The sequence below is a fragment of the Camarhynchus parvulus genome, chromosome 5 (assembly GCF_901933205.1).
Source record: "Camarhynchus parvulus chromosome 5, STF_HiC, whole genome shotgun sequence".
In the NCBI taxonomy this organism is placed as follows: Eukaryota; Metazoa; Chordata; class Aves; order Passeriformes; family Thraupidae; genus Camarhynchus; species Camarhynchus parvulus.
In genome coordinates this window covers 51,108,721-51,126,673 of record NC_044575.1, presented here as the reverse complement: position 1 = coordinate 51,126,673, position 17,953 = coordinate 51,108,721, and the positions used below count along the sequence as shown (strand labels likewise).

Sequence of the window (17,953 nt, the reverse complement as noted above, 5' to 3'; positions counted from 1 at the left end):
CAGATGTGCCCGAGAGCCCTCCAGAGGCTTGTGTCACATCCCAGCATCCTACGTGTGCTTTCCCCCATCACTGCCAATTAGTCAGACATCTATACAGAAGGGCCATTTTTGGTGTGCTGACAGCTTCCCCTGTCCAGCTCATTCCAGGCTCTGTCCAGGATCATTACTTCATCCTCTCCCTCACTTCACTAACACTCTAGCTGTGCCTGGCCATGACCAAAGACTATTTATTTATGGCCATTTGGAGGCATTATTCCCACCACTTCCAGTGCTAGCCCATGGTCCTACTCCACTCAGCTGTAGTTGCATGGAGGTAGCTCACTGCAATGCAAGTTAAATAGCCACTTAAACATCTGTTTTAACAAGAAAAGCTTTGTCATCCTACAGCTGTGCGACACCAATGCATCTGTGAAACAACAGGGTGTGTCTGTACCAAAATCCAAGTACAACAGGGGTCTCATGCCTGTATAGCAATGGCACTAAGTGCCTGTTCTTACTGAAGAACATCTGATGAAATTCACACCAGAGTGACCATCTGCTGCATCAAGGACACCCCAATGGCAAAGGAGGGTCCTGGGCTGGACATGTGCCATGGGGACAGTGCACAAGTGACTGACTGCTTGTTTTCCAGAAGGGGTAGATCTGTCAAACAGCCTAAGAACAGGAACTAACATGACTCAAGATCTGAGTTAGACAAAGCCGTCCCAGCCTCTTAGAGGTCCAGAAATGTGGATGAAAACAGTATTTCCAGCAAATATTTCCATCATATCTCCAAAAAAGATACAGTGCTTTGTGCTGCTCAGGCATGAAGCAAGGTGTCTGTAAAGAAGGGAGGTTAGAGGTGGAAAGAGAGAAAGCTTAAGGGCTCCTTAAGCCAAACAAATGGAGTAAAACACAGAGGTGGAAGAAAAGGACCTCTACTGCAAAACTCAAGCCTGAACAGAAGTAACAAGACTTCAGAAATGCACTCAGAGCTGAATCCAGACTCAAGAGCCTGCAAAGCACATGTCTTGCAACTTTACTCAGCTGAATGCTGTGCCAAGAGCTGGCCTGCATGGTGACTTACAGTGTTTGGCTCTTCCTGCATCTGGCTCGGGCACATTCCCTGGAGCCAGCAGTTCATTTGGCTCACTCACACTTCCAGCAGCCTGCCACAATCCAGGGAATCACACACAGACCCCATGTCCTGACAGCAGTACAAAGGGACACTGCCTGGCTTCAAAGGACAGGCAGGACAACCAACAGGAGAGTAAAATACACTGGCAGGACAGTAGAAACACACAGTTGCAATCCCCCACACACCTTTTCACAGGCTATGGCAAACAAGTCATGAGCTCCATGGTGACCAAGACCAGCTCAGCAGGGCCACGTAAATAGTGCTGTGGAGGACATCATACTGCTGATGGTCACGGGAAATCACAGTGCCAGCAACAACAGCAGGTGCCAAACACAACACATACCCCACTACTTAAGCCCTCAACTTCTAAGCACACTGCTTCTGGAAAGGGTAAAACAGAAGTCACAGCAAAGAGGACCTCCAGCTGAATGGCCAGATCAGCTGCAGGTCTGGCAGAGGGCATGTGAGCAGAGAAAGCCACAAGTCTCCTTGCCTGGGAGGAAAGCAAGCAAGGACAGGCCTGGCTCTCCCATCACCAGGCAAGCTGCCTCTTTGCTCAGGGTGCCAGGGCAGTACCCAGCCATGTATGTAAGCCTCTAATACAGACAAGAGCTGCTGCAGGCAGAAGTAGCAGCTCAGCTCAAGACTGAGCTAGTTCAAGACTGTCATCAGTGTAGCTTCCCTTCCAACACCACCCCACTAGCCTTGGCTTTCTGATGTCAGAAATTCAATTCAAGATCACATTCTACAAAGTTCAGGAAAGTGGATTTGCACTCACCTGAACTGAGAAGTGTGTGTTTAATCTATCAAATCACAAAACAACAGAAAGAATAGCCAAGTATCTTCAGAAGAGGACACTAAAAACATGAGATATTTTTTAACTTATATTTTGCCCAGTGTCACTTTCCAGCTGATCTTGGTTTTCTTCCTCCTTCTATTAGCCATCTCCCATCTTAGACACTTAAGTTTCCAGCTCTGCTGACCTCACAAGTTCTTCTCACATCATTCTTGAATCTTCACCGATTTCTCTCTCCCTACAGTTGCCCTCCAGGACTACAAAATCTTGCCAAAATGCAGAAGATAAAACACATTGTTGTTGTCAAGTCAGCTTGTCCTTTTAACATATGGCACACAGAGTTTTGTTTCATCTCAAACTCAAAGCAATGAAGTTTAGCAGTCAGCTCTCATTACAGTATTGCAGGAGGAGAAATTTTAGGCTCATTAGAAAACAGTGCATTGAAATTTCTGTATGAAAATCATGAACACTGGAAGTAACTTAAAAAAAATCAAAGGCAACAGAAAGACACATTTCATACAGCCTGAAAGCGATTCTGCCATTTGTTTTAAGCTTTCCAGTAACATAAACATGGCCTTTGAGTTAGCATTTCATTTCAAACCACTTTAGAAATATGTGACTGCTCTGTGATTGTTCTTTTGTTGTGGACATTTTTACTGGAAAAAGTAAACCTGGATACATATGTTCTCTAAGTCAGTGGCCACTGATTCCCTAAAACAAAGGGCAAAAAACCCAAGGGCATCAAAATATGCTTTTAATTACTTTTACACTATTGATGAGAATGAGGTATTTACTCCCTACTGCATAATCTCCATGTGTCAGGGACTGTACAACTCACCAGGATGTTCTGTTTCAAACTTGTTTAAAAATGCTTTTGTATTTTGACCAAGTTCTCCACCAAGCCCACACAACAGTTACTAATCAAACAGGGGGAACGTGACATGCAATAGAATTGTTTTGCCGAAATTCACTACAACTGTCATTCCTAAAGTTTCCAGGTACTTCCTGAAAACATCCCCTTCCCTCCATTCCTATGAGATGCAGAGATTGATGAAATACACCTCTGCAAAGGAAACTCCAGAGGTAAGCCCTGCTCAGATCTTGGCTACAGCTTCGCTTAGTCACAAAGTGAATTTTAGTTAGAGCGAATATGCCCATAAAGATAGGGAAAGATGGATTTCTTTTGAAGGCAGTATCCCATATCAAATCTGTTTCCACCTAGAGCACAGCTACTTAGAACATTTTGTTCAAACTGAAAAATTTCCAGCCCTTTGATTACAAAGGCAACCTGCCAAGTAAGAGTATAAAATTAGCACATTAGTGCAGTAGTGTCTTCCTTAGTTTGGATGCAGCTTCAGTGCCTCAACTGCATGCCATGGTTTTACTGGGGTAAAACTGAGCTAAGAGGAACTAGATTCATTCTTCTCTACTCCAGAGGCTGAGAATCACTTTTACAGCAGTGAAATACAGATATCAAGCTAGATTATGTCTACTGATGAACAACTAAGAGCAGAACAGCACTAAGAGTGCAAAGACAATCCTAGCACACAAGGAGAGCCCTGCTGCAAGAGCCAACAAGCACCAGGGTAAGCAGCAGCACCCGACCCTGGCAGCCCTTCCTGCTGCAGGGCATATTGCAGCACAGGTGTTTCCCACTGTGGCTTGCAAGTGCCAAGTCCATTTTTCAAACCCTGGTTGTAACTGCTGCTGACTTTAGAAACATAAGCTATTTTTAAAATGCATCATCGAAAAAAGGTTAAATACAACTTTTTTCCTTTTATTCTCATGTTTGACAAACATTTCAGCAGGCATCTATACAACTTAAGCAAGCTGTGGGTGTGCACCTGCTCCAAGCTTTGTCCCAGTCCTGGCTGCATGAATTAAATCCACTGCCTATATTAATATACAAACAATGTCTCCTACCCCATCACATCTCCTCATACCTCCCCCCACCCAGCAGACACTGAAATCATTTCACAAGCACCACTCCTGCACCCAGTGGTTTCCTTCTCTCCAGCTGAAGGATGTGGCTGCTGTGACAGAGGTACTGCTGTGGGCAACACAGTGAAGGGAGTGATAAGCAGACAGGACAGCATACCACCAAACTGAGCTGGAGGTGGCTGCTCCAAGAGGAGCCAGTGTGGGCTCCCAGAGCCTCTTTCACAAGGGCTCAGCTAAGAGGGCATCAAACAGAACCCTGCCCAGCAAGTGTCTGAGCAACAAGGACTGCATCTAAACATCTAACTCTCCAAAAGCTCATTTATTTGCTTTTATGGTCTCTAAAAATATTATTAGGGGTTCAAGAAGTTCTGTCTTTATTTTTCCTCCATCCTTCAAAATAACTTCAGCAAGATGAGTACAATAAACAACATGAATCTGCCTAACATAACTACTCACACACACACTTTGAACAGCTTTAGCATTTATAAATGTTTTCCCAATCTCCATCCTTTCAAACCAGCAGTGGTCAGTTTCAGGTTGCCATCTCCACTCTGCACCAGTACAATGATGTTCCCCAGCCACTAGCTGCACCAGATCTCCAAAACTGCAAGACCTTCCAACTCCAATAATCTTTGCATCTGCTCCAGTAGAAAAAGTAATTTTTCACCCAAATCTACAAATACACTCCTAAACCCTTGCCAAATTTTCAGCCTGCTGGCAGAATGGCTGGATTTGTGCCTGCCCTGTTTGCACCACAAGGACTGCACCTGACTTGTGTGTGGAGGACAGCTTGCTGTTTCACCTGAAACTGCCCAAGAAAAGAAACGGATCCCATGCACTCACAATCCAGGCAAATCTTGGGGGAGAATCATCTTAAAAACCAAACCAAGAGGACTAAAAATCCATCCAAAATATAGAAAGAGCTAGAGCACAACGCAGCAGTTTCCCAGAGAGCAGTCCCACTTCTCAGAGCCAGTACACACAGGAAGAAATTATTTGCCAAGCAACTCAGCTCTTGGGCTGAAATCCAGAGGACAGCTCTGAAAAATCACCCTTCCACCACCAAGTTCCCACCAGCAAGCCTCTCTCCCAAGTTATCTGATACTTGTATAAAGCTGAGCAGGAGAAGAGAGGTGCTGAGAAGTTCAGATAAGATCCAGCTGTACCCTCGGAGCCTCCGCTCAGCACACGCAGCGATGAGCCCGAGGCTGAGACTACAGCCAAGAGAAAAGCTCCTGCATTTCCTCACTGCCTGCAGATTTGAGTCAGCCAGCAACCTCAGGCTTTGCTTTATTCACAGAACAGGCAAGGAGACCTCCCCTCTCCCTCCAAATTCATAGGACAGACTTCAGAGCTACTCTCAGCAGCTCAGCCTCAGTGCTCAGCAGGCAGGGGCCAGCTCAAGGCTCCAGACAAGCACTGAGCCAGGCCCAGGGCAGCCCTGGCTGAAGGGAAGATCAGCTCTCTCACCTCTCTTGCACAGCTGCCTGCTCACAGCACAACGGTTCAGAAGAGTGACATGACTGGCCAAAGTGACAAATACTCCACCAGCTAAAGTGGGGGGGAGCATTTGCTCCTACAAGAACAAGTGGCTTCTACAGGAGAAGCTGAGGCAGAAATTCTTCAGTGATGAAACAAAAGCCTTAAGGAGCCTGAAAAGGCAAGAACATCACTGCTACACAAATGCTTGAAAAGCAGGCAGACACTATGTCCAGAGAGGCATGCAAGTTAGAAAAGAGGTTAAGGGACAGATTTCTGATATATTTTCCTCTCTTACGGAGCAAAATGATAATAAAGTAAAAATCATGACCACTTTCTTCCAGCCTGAGGGAACACAACTACAATGAAGATCAGACTTGGCTGTCTCTCCTGGATGAACAAAGTACCAAGAAAGAGGACTCAGGAGCACAGAGATGAGCACAGAAATCCAAGCAGGGCTGGGTTAGTAAGCGGGTGGAGAATCTGTAAACTGTAGTAAAACTCTAATGGAAGTTGGAGAACCACAAATAGCACTCAGGAAACAAAAAAAAGGGGCTGAGACATACTAAAGGAAAGAAATCTTTTCTTGTAGGAGTTGACTGCAGAAGTGTTTGGGGCAAATTAAACAGGTAGGCTTCCTCCCCAGAAGCAGGTAATTTATGGAAGGACAAACAAGGACAACTGCAGTTTGTTAGGGTGGTCAGTAAGAAAAGGTATAGCAGTGAGCCAAGATGCAATGAGAAAACAACTTCAAAGCAATTGCTGTGGGAGGTTAAATTAGGTAAGAGTGTATTTTGCTAAGAAAGAAAAAGAGCAGGTGGTAATTGGGAGCATCTCTATAAATGGCCTTCTTCCAACAGGAATGACAGTTACTGCAGAGCAAATGCTTATAAAATAAAAAAGATCCATTTAAACCAGTGGCCAGAGCATAACTAATTACTGCTGTGATACAGGAAGCCAACAGCTGCAGGGACAAAGACATGCTGGAGCTCAGCCCTCAAGTAGCATAGAGTGGCTATCCCCCTCTGAAAGTTTGGGTCTCCAGTTCCCTCTGGGCCCCATAATGTGCAACACATCCTTCGTCACACATTGACAACGAAAATAACTTGAGGAAACAGGCTGCCCTTGTTTCTTGAACATAAAATGTTAAAACACAAGCTTGGGACAGAACAGCTTATCAACAAGTTAAAAGGTCTACACCAGCTAATGCAGCACACAGAGCACCTATGCTAACAGTGTCCAAAAGCAGCGTGATTTTTGCAGGTGTTTACCTTGCCTTAGTCATAATTTTAATTTTTACAGACAGAGTTTAAAAGTGATCTTGTGATATTTTAAGCCCATGACCTTTGTTTAGAGCGTATGTCACTTGTAGCAGTACCTATTTTAATGCAGGCTAAAACTTTTAGACTGAGCGGCACAAAGGTTTTGCATTGGGAGGCAACATGGCTTTCCTCCACAGCACTTGGTTTTTTACAAAAGGTTGTGTCAAAACCTACCTGCTGAAACTGCCACCCCCCCAGCCACCACCTACTCATGATTCAGATGTAACAGAGGGGTTTCCCCCAAGGCTGGCTGGTGTCAGGGGACTCTTCTGGGGCTGGCTTCATTCTGCCAGCCTAAACAAAGACCCAAAGTTAGGAGTAAGCCCAGTTATCTTCCCCCACAGAAGTGGCAGAATATCTGGAGTGGGTTTTTTTGTTGTTGTTAAGACTACTTAATCCACACATTGAGCTGGGTCTGCCTAGCAACAAGTTAGAGTTTTAAACTTGTATCATCCTACTTGTGTTCCCATGGCTACTGTCACGAACAGTGCAGTAGCAGCTGCACAAATCAGCACAAGGGTCCCAGGAGGGACATCTTTAAGATTCCCAGACAGAAAACAATACTGAGAAAGTACAAATGCTACACCTGGTATGCCTGCCTGCCTTCACAGTCCTATCTATACTCCTCCCAGAAGCACCTACACCAGCTCCCTCCTAAGGATGGAGCCAAAGGAATAGATGCACACACTGCTATCACTTGAACGTTTTACATTCTTTAGAACAAAAAAGCTTGGGTTGCAGATGTGACACTTTTAGCTTCTCACCCAGCTGTTAGCAACCTAAATGCAGAACTGCACAACTCCAGCCAACAGCACCTGCTGCATGGGGCAGTGGGCTCTCAGCACAGGGTGGGAGGAGAAAAATTCCCCCCATCTTCATTTACACAGGGCCAAAACTCAAACCAGTGTTACTGATGAGAACAGGGGACAAGTTAGATACCCAAGGAAGGTGGGAAGTCAGAGGAAAGAGAAAAAACTCCTTGCATTTCAATGCAAAGAACTGGTACAAAAACAATCCTGTTACATAGACCAAATCTTCCCAGTCCTGTCAACTCAGTTCTCCCAGAGAGAAGGTGATTTCCTACTCAAGGGAGGTTTTTCTTAAGTCTTTATCCATCCCCAAGCCCTGTGTAGAACTGGAATCTCTCTGTACCCTCTCCAGGGACCAACAGGCACTGTACCTCTGCATGCAAGCCTTGTTTATCCAAATTCCTTAGAGATTTCTGAACCCAGAAGCCACAACTACGATTACACATTTGTTATGCTGTGCTTTCACATCAGGGTTACAAAGTCTAGAAGGACACCAATTCAAGGTCATGTACCCTAGTAATTATTCTCAATACCAAGCTTTCAAATCAAAGTCTCTCTATGAACTAAAATCTGATAAACCAACTTGATAAAACATCCAGTCATCTAAAAGTATATGCACAAGCTATCATGGCAGGTTATCCCAGATACCTACAGAGAGCAGAACTGAAAAGCTGCAATAGACAGTCATGTGGCTACTCCTCTAATTAGACAACTGCACTGCAAAAGCAAGCTCTCTCAGGTTAGTATTTGTGAAATCCATCCAGGTGAAGAACACTGAGTTAGGGGAGGGAGCAAGAAAGGTTAAATAACTTTAAGGACAAAAACTCACAACCTGAAACTCCTGCCCCTAAAAGGGCAGGGGTATTTTTCCAGAGACACACCTAGTCACACACACAGAGTACCTATGAGACCCTACTGATGTCCCCTAAACATACCTGCACAATAGAGGTGAAGGGCCGAAGGGGGGAGAACAGACTAGAATTGTTTCATGAGAGGGGATTTTTGCCATTTTATCACACTACTGCAGCCTCCTCCCCCCAGAGAGGCAACATTTACCAATACTTCCTTTATGAAGTTAAAAGAGCAAACTGCTGCATAAAGCTGAATTTCTGACGATACTTGGAAAGGTAGGCTAAACTCTCTGGTTTAATCCCAAAATCTTACATGAGAAGTACAGAAAATTTACTGAGTTTGACACCTACAATACTTAAAGCCAGTGCTCATCACAATCAGTTGCTTTTCAAAACAATGTGAGGAGCACAAAAGCATCCCAATTCTCCAGTATGCCGGAGAAACTTTCACTGCCTTCACTAAGGCTGAACACATCCTCTTGCACTTTCAGAAAGCACAAAGTCATCAAAACTTACATATGGAACAGTAAATTAAAGGCTTGAAAATTTTAAAGAAACAGACACCTAATCAAGCATTCCTTAAAAAATGCTTTTTAAGATCAAGTTTAGCTTACAAATCAACTTTGTGTTTTCAAGAACTGAACTTCAAACTGCTCTTTCAAGTTTAAACACCTAATGTGGGCTTGCTCATCTTGTTACACTGCCAAGCCTAAGGCTCAAACAACAAGGTCACCCAGGGCAGAAAGAGGTACAGACTTGCAAGGAAAGGGGCATACTCTACCTAGCCCAAAGTTCTTGTTTTTTATTTACTCTCTACACTCAGCTGCTAGTCACCATGTTTCAATCCTACCTTACACTTGGCATGGGTAAGGCAAGCAGAACCAGAACCACAACCAGAAATTGCCCTGTCCGAGGGAAGCAGGTACTAGCACTAACCACAAGCTTCTGAGGAGGCAGTTACCTCAGATTTACCTTCCTGCCACATCTTAGGAATTGCATATTGAAGTTACAACACATTTAAATACATACATATGGCCAGCAGAGCACTGTCATCCCCACTCCTCTGCAGGTATGTGACAGGGCTAGAGCCCACTGTAAGCCGCATTACAGAGTGTGCCTTGATCACAGAGGCAAAGATTTCCGAGCTAATTATAATGACTAATCACAGGGAGCTCTAAGCCTTCACTTGGCCAAGTCACAGACCTAACTAGGGCTGAAAACAAGAGTTTTAACAGCACCTCATTAAGCAGCAGGAACCAGCTATGAAGAACAAAGCAGTCACTCTACCTGGTATTAATTCCAGTCCAGCCATTAATACATTTGTCAGTACATGAGACAGCTATTACCTCCACATACAAACACTGCATGTGCCAGCCAGGGAAGGAAGCCACAGGCTCTGGCTACACCGAGATTTGTTTGTTTACAACAGCATTAAGGTTTGAGAAGGATGTTCTCAGTGCTGTTTGAATAATGAGAAAGCTCCAAAGCCGTGCCTTGAAACATGTCTGAGTGGGAGCTGTGCTCACCTCTAGAGCCTCTGCACCCCTTCACAGGACGAGTGAACAGGCTGGGTAAAAGCTGATTCTGGGCAATGGCGACTCAAAACCAGTCTCCCCTCAGGCAAGCAGCCCACAGGTGGAAAAGATATGGCACCAAATCAACAGCTGTACTCCTGCTGAGGTACCAGAGGTACGGATAACAGTTTCCAACTTGAGCACTACTCACCTTTTTCCCCAGAGTGGATGTTAAAAACAGAGGATTAGCTTAAGTGTCAGCATCTACAAGTCAGCTTCAGTCTGTAGCAGCAGGACTGCAGCCTTTCCTGCCCCGGAGATTGGACCAGCAGTATGTACCACTGGCAGAAAAAGATGAGACAGACTCTCCCACACACCAGCAGAGTTGTCAGCCCAGTAAGGAGACAGCAGGAGTCACCTTCCCCCTTCCCCAGGGCTGCTGGACACCAGCCTGACCCTTTGACTGTACCTAAATTCCTGCAGTGCTGAAACAAAAACCCAAGGGCTTGGCAACAGCTTCTGGTGGAGCAGCTCGAGGTTGAGGACCTTTTCATCTGCTCTGCACTACAGCACATTCACAGAGGCTGTGACCTCTGAGAAGGAGGGCAAGACAAATATAGCCCATGAGGAAGTATGGCACTGAGCAGACTACAGCTGGGGGAAAAGCTCCTCTTCTCCCACCAGAGTTTAAATTTTCCAGTACCTAAATTTTTCACCACCTAATTCTGAAAACACTCTGGTTGGGCATGATGCACATCTCTTCAAACAACAGTGAAGGACCCAAGGTGTGTGTGGCTTACCAAGACACCAGGCAGCCTCTGTCAGTCCAAACACCCTAGGCATTAGTACATTATGGTTTGATATTTCTGATTAGATCAAACACCCTCTTAACTCTTCCTTCTTTTCCAAAGGGACTGTTGTGCTGAGTTCCTGCCTGCTGAGTTTAACACACAGTCATTTCAAGAGATGAGATAGCTCTCCAGCATACCAGTATTTCCAGTTTCAGGAGTTTGGTTTTGAATTTTCCACTTGCTTAGATGGAGCTCCCGAAGTCTCACCTAAAAAGCACTCTTTTTTTCTCATCCCTTTTCTGATGAGTCCATTCAGCAAAACACCATTTTTTCCACACCCACTGGGTACTCACACAACTTGCAAACTATTAAGACTGCGAGGCACAGGACTAGCTGCAAAGAAAGAACCAGAAAAAGTAGGCTGGGAGCTGGATTTGTCAAGTGTAAGTCATAAGGGGCTTATAATAACCTCTTGTTAAAAGGTTACAGTCCTGACTCTGTGGGTCAATAGGTGCCTCTGCCCAGAACCCCTTGAAGTAGCTGATGATACAACCTAATAAAACATGGCCTTTACAACCACCAGAGAAATACAACAGTTCTAGGGGAATCAGACACCCAGGGGCTGTCCCAATATTATACTTTCAATCTTTGAACCTAAATAGGCAGAGAGTAGGCACATTTTAACAGCCAGAGTTGGATGGATGTATTAGCTTCCTCCCCTAGGAAATGGCCATGCCACCACTTCCACACAGTGATCAGGCACTCCAGATATATGACAGAAGTGACTGTCTTGGTTGGTTTTTTTTAAACTCTTAGACACAACAACACTGATAAGGTTTCTCACTATAGTGAAAGAAGTCGCTGGGTCCTTTTTTTTTCCCCTTCAATTTCTTAGTAATGCTGAAACAACAGAGTCTTGGTCACTGGCCTGGGAACACCAAGTGTTTGTGCAGGAGTACACAGATTGCAGCTAATAGTGTGGACCAGAGAACAAGTTCCTCAAGGATTAGTGACATTGTGGCACTGAGCACCTTCCAGCAGGCTTTTCTGAACTGAGGGGTGGCATTTCCCTCCACCATTTTTACTGTCACAGTACAAAACCAAAAAACTTGGAAAACAGCAAACCTGCAAACAGGGGACTGAAGTCTCACAGCTGACATACATCCCACAAGATGCATTTCCACAAGATGCTGTTGAGTCAAACCTGCTGTTCCTCATCTGTTTCTACTGGAAAGAGCCCCAGAAGCTGCTTTCCAAAGATGACCAGCACAACCAATGTCCAAAGATACAAGATGCGGCTTGTATTTTCACTGCCATTGCAACAAATAAGGAAATCTAAAGTTGCAATGCTACGAAGGACAAAAAAAAAAAAGTTCATCTGCCTTCAATACCAGTCAAAATTTGGGAGTAACTGTTCTCTTCAGGGAGTTATTTAACACTCCTCAAAATTATGGAAGCTTTAATCGTTAGTGAAATTCACTGGCTGTGTTAAAGTGCTCGCTAATGTTTTCTTCCTCCTATTTTCAGTGTTCCAATAGCATAAATTAATAAGCAACAAATAAAACAGTCAAGTACAATATCAGTGCTTCCCCATATGAAAGATTTTTATTTAGCTTTAGGATATGCAATGTTTCCTTCCACTGAATTTTTCCATTAACAGGACATGTGGGTTTCATTTGTATGGATTAAAAGAACCATAATAGTTTGCCTCTTCAAAATCTTCCGTGTCTGTTTCAGAACTCACAAGAAATGCTGACCTACTAATATCAGCCTTTGTTTAACACACAGAATTTTGGGCTGGCATACAATTGATTCTGAGCTCTAATAAGAGAAGAAATAGCAGACACAATAGCAATTGTGCAATTTTTCATATTGTATCTGTGAACTCAAGGCTGAACAGTGAAACACAGGTGAAGTGCAAGTTTTACTGAGTCCAGTGAGCTCTGGCACAGGATTTTCAGCCCAAGAAGTTTCACCTATTCTTTTCCCAACTGAATTGGCTTGTTTAATACACACATTGCCTCTGCAAAAGCCTTGCCTTTACTGTACAGCTACTCTTATTATACAAATAACAATAAAGGTGTAAGTACTGTAACAACAATCATAGAGCTGTAAGTTTTTGAGATAACAAAAGAAGCAGGATCAATGTAGAGAGAACATACTTTCCCAAAATAAGGGGAGATTGGGATAGGTCAAAAGGATGGCAACATTAACTTCGGCAAAGCACCTACAGGCTCTGCCAGCTGATGGAATAGGCCTTGCCACTGCAAAGAGACTTACTAAAGGAGCTGTGAGTAAGAACCACCTCCTACAGAGGATCCCAGCCACAAGCATTTTTACAGTCAAAGAATCACATCAGGCCTTCCTTGGCCACCCCCACCACAGCAAGGTTTAGCCACAAGGAATATTTTAAACTTACACCAAGGTATTTCAATTCAGAATGTGAACTTGTCATTTTCTGGTTTCTGGAACTGTCATTTTCTTTCAAGGATGAAGGAAAAACAAAGCAGCAGCTTTGTTAACCCTTTTCCTCATACTCTGGTAAAGCAAGGGAGAGACAAGAACTTTCTATCCTTCCCCATGCCAAGAAGATGATGATGAAGTCCCTTCCCTTTCTAAACTTAGACAACCAGTGAGAACACTCTCTTCACTTACAGACCATACCATGCAATAGTTTTTTGCTCTTCTCGACTATTTACCTCATGATACCGAGATTAACATCCCACCACTGCCTTGTTCTAGCTCTCTTTTCTCCTGCAGCTGCACAGAAAAGGATTTCAGATCTTTCAAAGCTTTCTAATTTCACTGCTCTTTGCAGCAGCTCCCATGTGGCTGAGAAGTGAAACAAAATGAAATGCTTTCTCTGCCCCTCTGCATGGGGACAGAGGAACACCCACGTAAAATGCTGATGTTAGAATAAGCAGTTACAGATATACCTCAGCCAAAGGTATAACTGAACATTAAGTTTAAAAAAAGAAATATACACAAGGCCTGGTCTGTGTGATTTTCCCCTCAGCACAGTCAGAGCAGCACCAGCACTCCACATTTTGCCAGCCAGCTAACCTGAAGGTAAAAGCTTCCACAACTCAAAAACAAATAACTTTCAAGCTTTAGGATCTTTTGGTAAACCAATCACTAAAACTTTCAGTGAGAAATAGACACAGCATCTGTGCACTCTGGTAACACTATTCCATAAATTTAACTTCTGACATTACCAGCGAGACAGGACAACTTAACAGTTTTAGTCAAAAGGTCTAAGTGTAGCATTTTTGGCTTATTTAGGGTTTTCTTTCTTAAAGAGGGAAACAAAAGAAACACGACAAATGAACTTAATGTAGCTTTTAGCCTTTAAGACCAAGAAGAGATGACAAAAATCAGGCAACAACGTGGCATTGCAAAATGATTCCTGGGTAATTCCACAACACAGGAAAAAAACTCTTCCATACACAAGCAGATAAAAGTTCATTCCAAACTTCATAACTAAAAGGTTTACTTTTCAGAAACAGAAAAAACCACCCAGAGGCCAGTAAAGGAGGATCTGATGTCCATTCAGGTCATCAGAAGACTGATCATTTACTTTGGGTGAGCCAACTATGAGCTTGCTGTACACTGTGAACTCAAACACAATCACCTGCTGATCCCATCTTAAGGTACAAATTACTCAGAAAAAAAATTGTTTCTTCAGTTCACACACTTCCCCCTCCCTTCCACTCCACACAGCACAGAAAGCAATAACCTTTGTATAGGTCACTGTATGTCTGTAAGTTTAAACCAGAACAACGTACATGTGAGTACAAAACAGAGAGGAGGCAGCTCACAATATTTCCCCCCCTCCACCTATTATGTTCAATAAATGAATTGTTCAAAAGAGCATAATTCACCAGGGTGACCATAAAGCCCAAGTATTGTTGCGATACGTGGCTGATAAGTCAGTGTGATGCACGTTGTGTGCTACAGAAATGCTGCGTTTGACCTACAGATCGAAAACCAGTGTCAACTGCTGCCTAGCTAACAGCTCCCCCTTCCTCCCCCTCCCTCCTCCTCCTCCTCCCTTGTCCGCCCCCTTTTTCCTCCTGGTCAACCAAGAAATGGACCTCCCTTGTATCTTATTTTGTCAAGAAGAGGAAGGGGGGAAGGAGTGGGGAAAAATTATTATGTAAATGAATACAAGTAATAGTGAACTTAAGAAAAAAAAATCCTCTTTGCCCTCCCCCCACCCTGAGATCTTAACAGTTAGGAATGGACATATATATTGAATAATAAAAAAGGCATCCAGCACAGTCTGAGGATGACCCACTATAAATCTTTTTCCTGAGTCCACACAACAGTAACTCTCAGGATTATTCGATAAGGAGACACTGTGGCTTTCCACACCATTCTTTTTGTTTTAGTGTGAGAGGTGCGGAGGATTCAATTAAGTTTGGGCTGGGCAAAGGGACAACTCCAAACGCTAGGATCTCCAGACAGAAGGAGGGTTTTCACTAGCTACAACCTCCACTTACAAAGGAACAATACCAAAAAAGAAAAAAAGCTTAGATTTCAAACTAAAGAGGTCAACAGCCTGTCTTTCAATACACGGAGATACATCAGTACCACCGTGCTTCCAGCACCTGCCTTTCAGCACAGCTCCAATTCCTTTGTTTGCTCAAAATTTGCTTCCATACCACTTTAAATTAGCTTACAAAGAATTGAAGCAGAATAGCTGGAACGTTGAACAATTTTTTTTTTGAGGACAGAGGCAAACAGCTTCTTAGGAAGAGAGAAAATTAAAACACAGACCTAAGTCACTTCTAAATACCTTCGAAAAAAATTATAATTATAACTTGATGTCTTTTAGTTCCACCCCTATCACTGAAACCACAGAAACACGAGTTCATGAGAGGATGGAACAAAAAAAAAAAAAAGAAAAAACAAACAAAAAACCCCGAACAAAAAAAAAAAAAGGAAAAAGAAAGAAAGAAGAAGAAGAAGAAAAAAAACCCACCCAACTGCCATCTCCTGCCTCCTCCAGCCCTGCCAGCTTCCCTGTTCCTCCCTGCCTGCAAAGCGCCCTCTGGAAAGCATCGAGACTTCTTTTATCAACCGTGTGCGCTGGGGAAGGGGGGAGGAAGGGGGGGTCCTTGTTCTTGCTCTGGCTCTTTGAGAGTGCAATTAGGGGCAGATTATTTTTGGACCCGATGAGGGGGGAGGGGGTGGAGGGGGTCGTACCCCACTCATCGGGGGACCGAGGGTCCAAAGCGCTGGATGAGGAGGAGGAGTTGCCCCCCTTGAAAGATAATAAAGACTTACCGGGGTCGAAATCAGGGACCACCGCCTGGTACTGCGGCCCGACCCTCATTCCGCCGCCAGCTGAGGGAGGCAGAGGGAGAAGCGTTACCCGCGTGGGCCCGAGCGGCCCCTATTACCAACCCCCCCCAAAAAACGCACCCCGCACCCGCTCCTCACCGTGCTCCTCATCGCTGGACGAGCCCGAGCTCCCCTCCTCCCAGGAGTTCACGCTGCTGTTGCCGTTGGGGGCGGCGGATAAACTTTTGCTGCCGCCGTTGTTGTTATTATTCGCCCCGGCGGCGTTCTGGTTCCTGCCCCGCCGTTTCCCCGAGACCTCCGGGCCCTTCTCGATCATGGCTGGCATTTAGGGGAGGAAGGGGAGGGGGGGTGTGGAGAAGAAGGGAAGGGAGGGGGAAAGAAGATCAGAGTTTAAAAACTGCGGGGGGGGGGCTGTGGGAGGCGCCAAGGGCGGGCGGGAGCCGGGGCGGGCCGGGCCGGTGCGCGGCGGTGGCGGCGCTGCTACATCCCCCACCGCGATCGCCCCGAACTTTGAGGCTCATCCCAGCCCTGCGCTGGGACTCCGCTCAACCTGCGCTGCTGCCCGCGGCCAGCCCCGCCTCACCCCGCTCCTGCCTCTTCCCATTGGCCAAACCTACATTTTGGGAGGCCATCCCGCCCGCCCATTGGCCGGCGCCGCCTGTCCATCGCGGCGGCCCGGCGCTTCCGTTCGCTGGCGCGGTGGAGGCGGACCGGGGGCCGTGTGTGTGCGGGTTCCGCGATCTCTCCGCGATCTCTCCGCCCAGCGATACCTCTGCTCCGCGCTCCTCGGCTGCGAGCGGAGCGGAGCGGGAGGCGGGGCTTTACCCCCCGCAGGGGAGCCCCTCCCCGGCCGCTCCCCCGGCTCGGCCCCGGTTCCACCGCCCCGCCGGGAACTCGGACCCGGGAGGAACGTGGCGAGGGACTACTTTGCCCCCCCGCCTCCCCCGTGGCGGAAGGTTACGGCGTAGTTTGAATGAGATTCCATACAAAGCTCAGTTGCCCGCGGGAGAGCTGAGCCCGGCATGGTTTGGGTTTGTGCTTGCTCTGCCCGGGACGGCTCCCGCCGGCAGCAGCGGCCAGAGTCCCAAGAGGGGATGGGGGTCCCGGCGGCCAGGAGTGGCCTGAGGAGAGCAGGGGCGCAGCCCGACCGAAGCGGTGCCGAGAGTGCGGGACAGCGCCGGGGTCGGAGAGAGCCGGGGCAGCGGCGGCAGCCAGCCGGGGAGCGGCAGCGCACGGACGGGTCCGCGGCGCTGCCCCGTCAGCAGGGCGCTGCCGGCTGCCCCCTGGGCAGAGCCGCCCGCCGGGGGCACCGCACGGTGCCCGAGGAGCCGCCTTCGCCCTCGCCCCGGGCGCCGCCCCGGGTCCGCCCAAGTAACTCCGTGGCTCCCCGTCGGCCCCTTGTGCCGAGCCGGGTCCGCGCTCGGGGCCCGGCGGATCCCGCGCCCCACGCGGCCCCGGGGCGGAGCCAGCCCCGAGCCCTCCCGGGGGGCGGCCGCGTCCCACGCTCCGTGCCTTCCCCGCCGTGACCCGGCTGCGGGGCGAGCTGCGGAACAAAAGCGGCGGCGCCGCCGCGTTCCCGTCCCTCGGCACGCGAGGCTCCTGTCGGGAAAACCTGCACGGCGTGGGGGAGAACTACTGGGGGGAAAGGGGGCGTCCAGCCCCGCCGTAGCCAAAATGGGCAACCGAAGTGTGTCCAGACCGCACGCTGTTATTTGCGACTCGAGCTGTACATCAGGCTGAGGCAGCACAATGCACGGGCATGGAAAACAGCTTGTGGGGTGTGTCTGCTATTTTCATTCAAATTAACTTCAGTAGCAAGTTTTTTTTTTTTTTTATTGGCCTGAGCAATTAAAAGTGCCATTTGACTAGCAGCGGTTATCTCGTATCAGCCAAACTGTCCCCAGCCACTCCCCGCCTCCCTCTGCCATTTTAATCCAAGAGAATTTGCACAGGGGGAGGGGGAAAGAGCTGCCGGGGGACGGCCGTCGTCTCCAGCCCTGGCCTTACCCTTCCTTCTCTATCTTGT

The 17,953-nt window shown here is 46.7% G+C and overlaps 1 protein-coding gene across 1 annotated transcript in view; it reads right to left on the bottom strand.

The window, feature by feature from the left end:
- Positions 1-16,490, bottom strand: part of RCOR1 (REST corepressor 1) — an 82,519-nt gene extending 66,029 nt beyond the window's left edge. The window contains exons 1-2 of the mRNA XM_030948539.1: positions 16,066-16,490; positions 15,910-15,969 (exon numbers count right to left, since the gene is read on the bottom strand). Of these exons, the coding sequence (XP_030804399.1) occupies positions 15,910-15,969; positions 16,066-16,252 (247 nt within the window). The 5' untranslated portion in view covers positions 16,253-16,490. The remainder of the gene's footprint in view (positions 1-15,909; positions 15,970-16,065) is intronic.
- Positions 16,491-17,953: the final 1,463 nt, after the last annotated feature.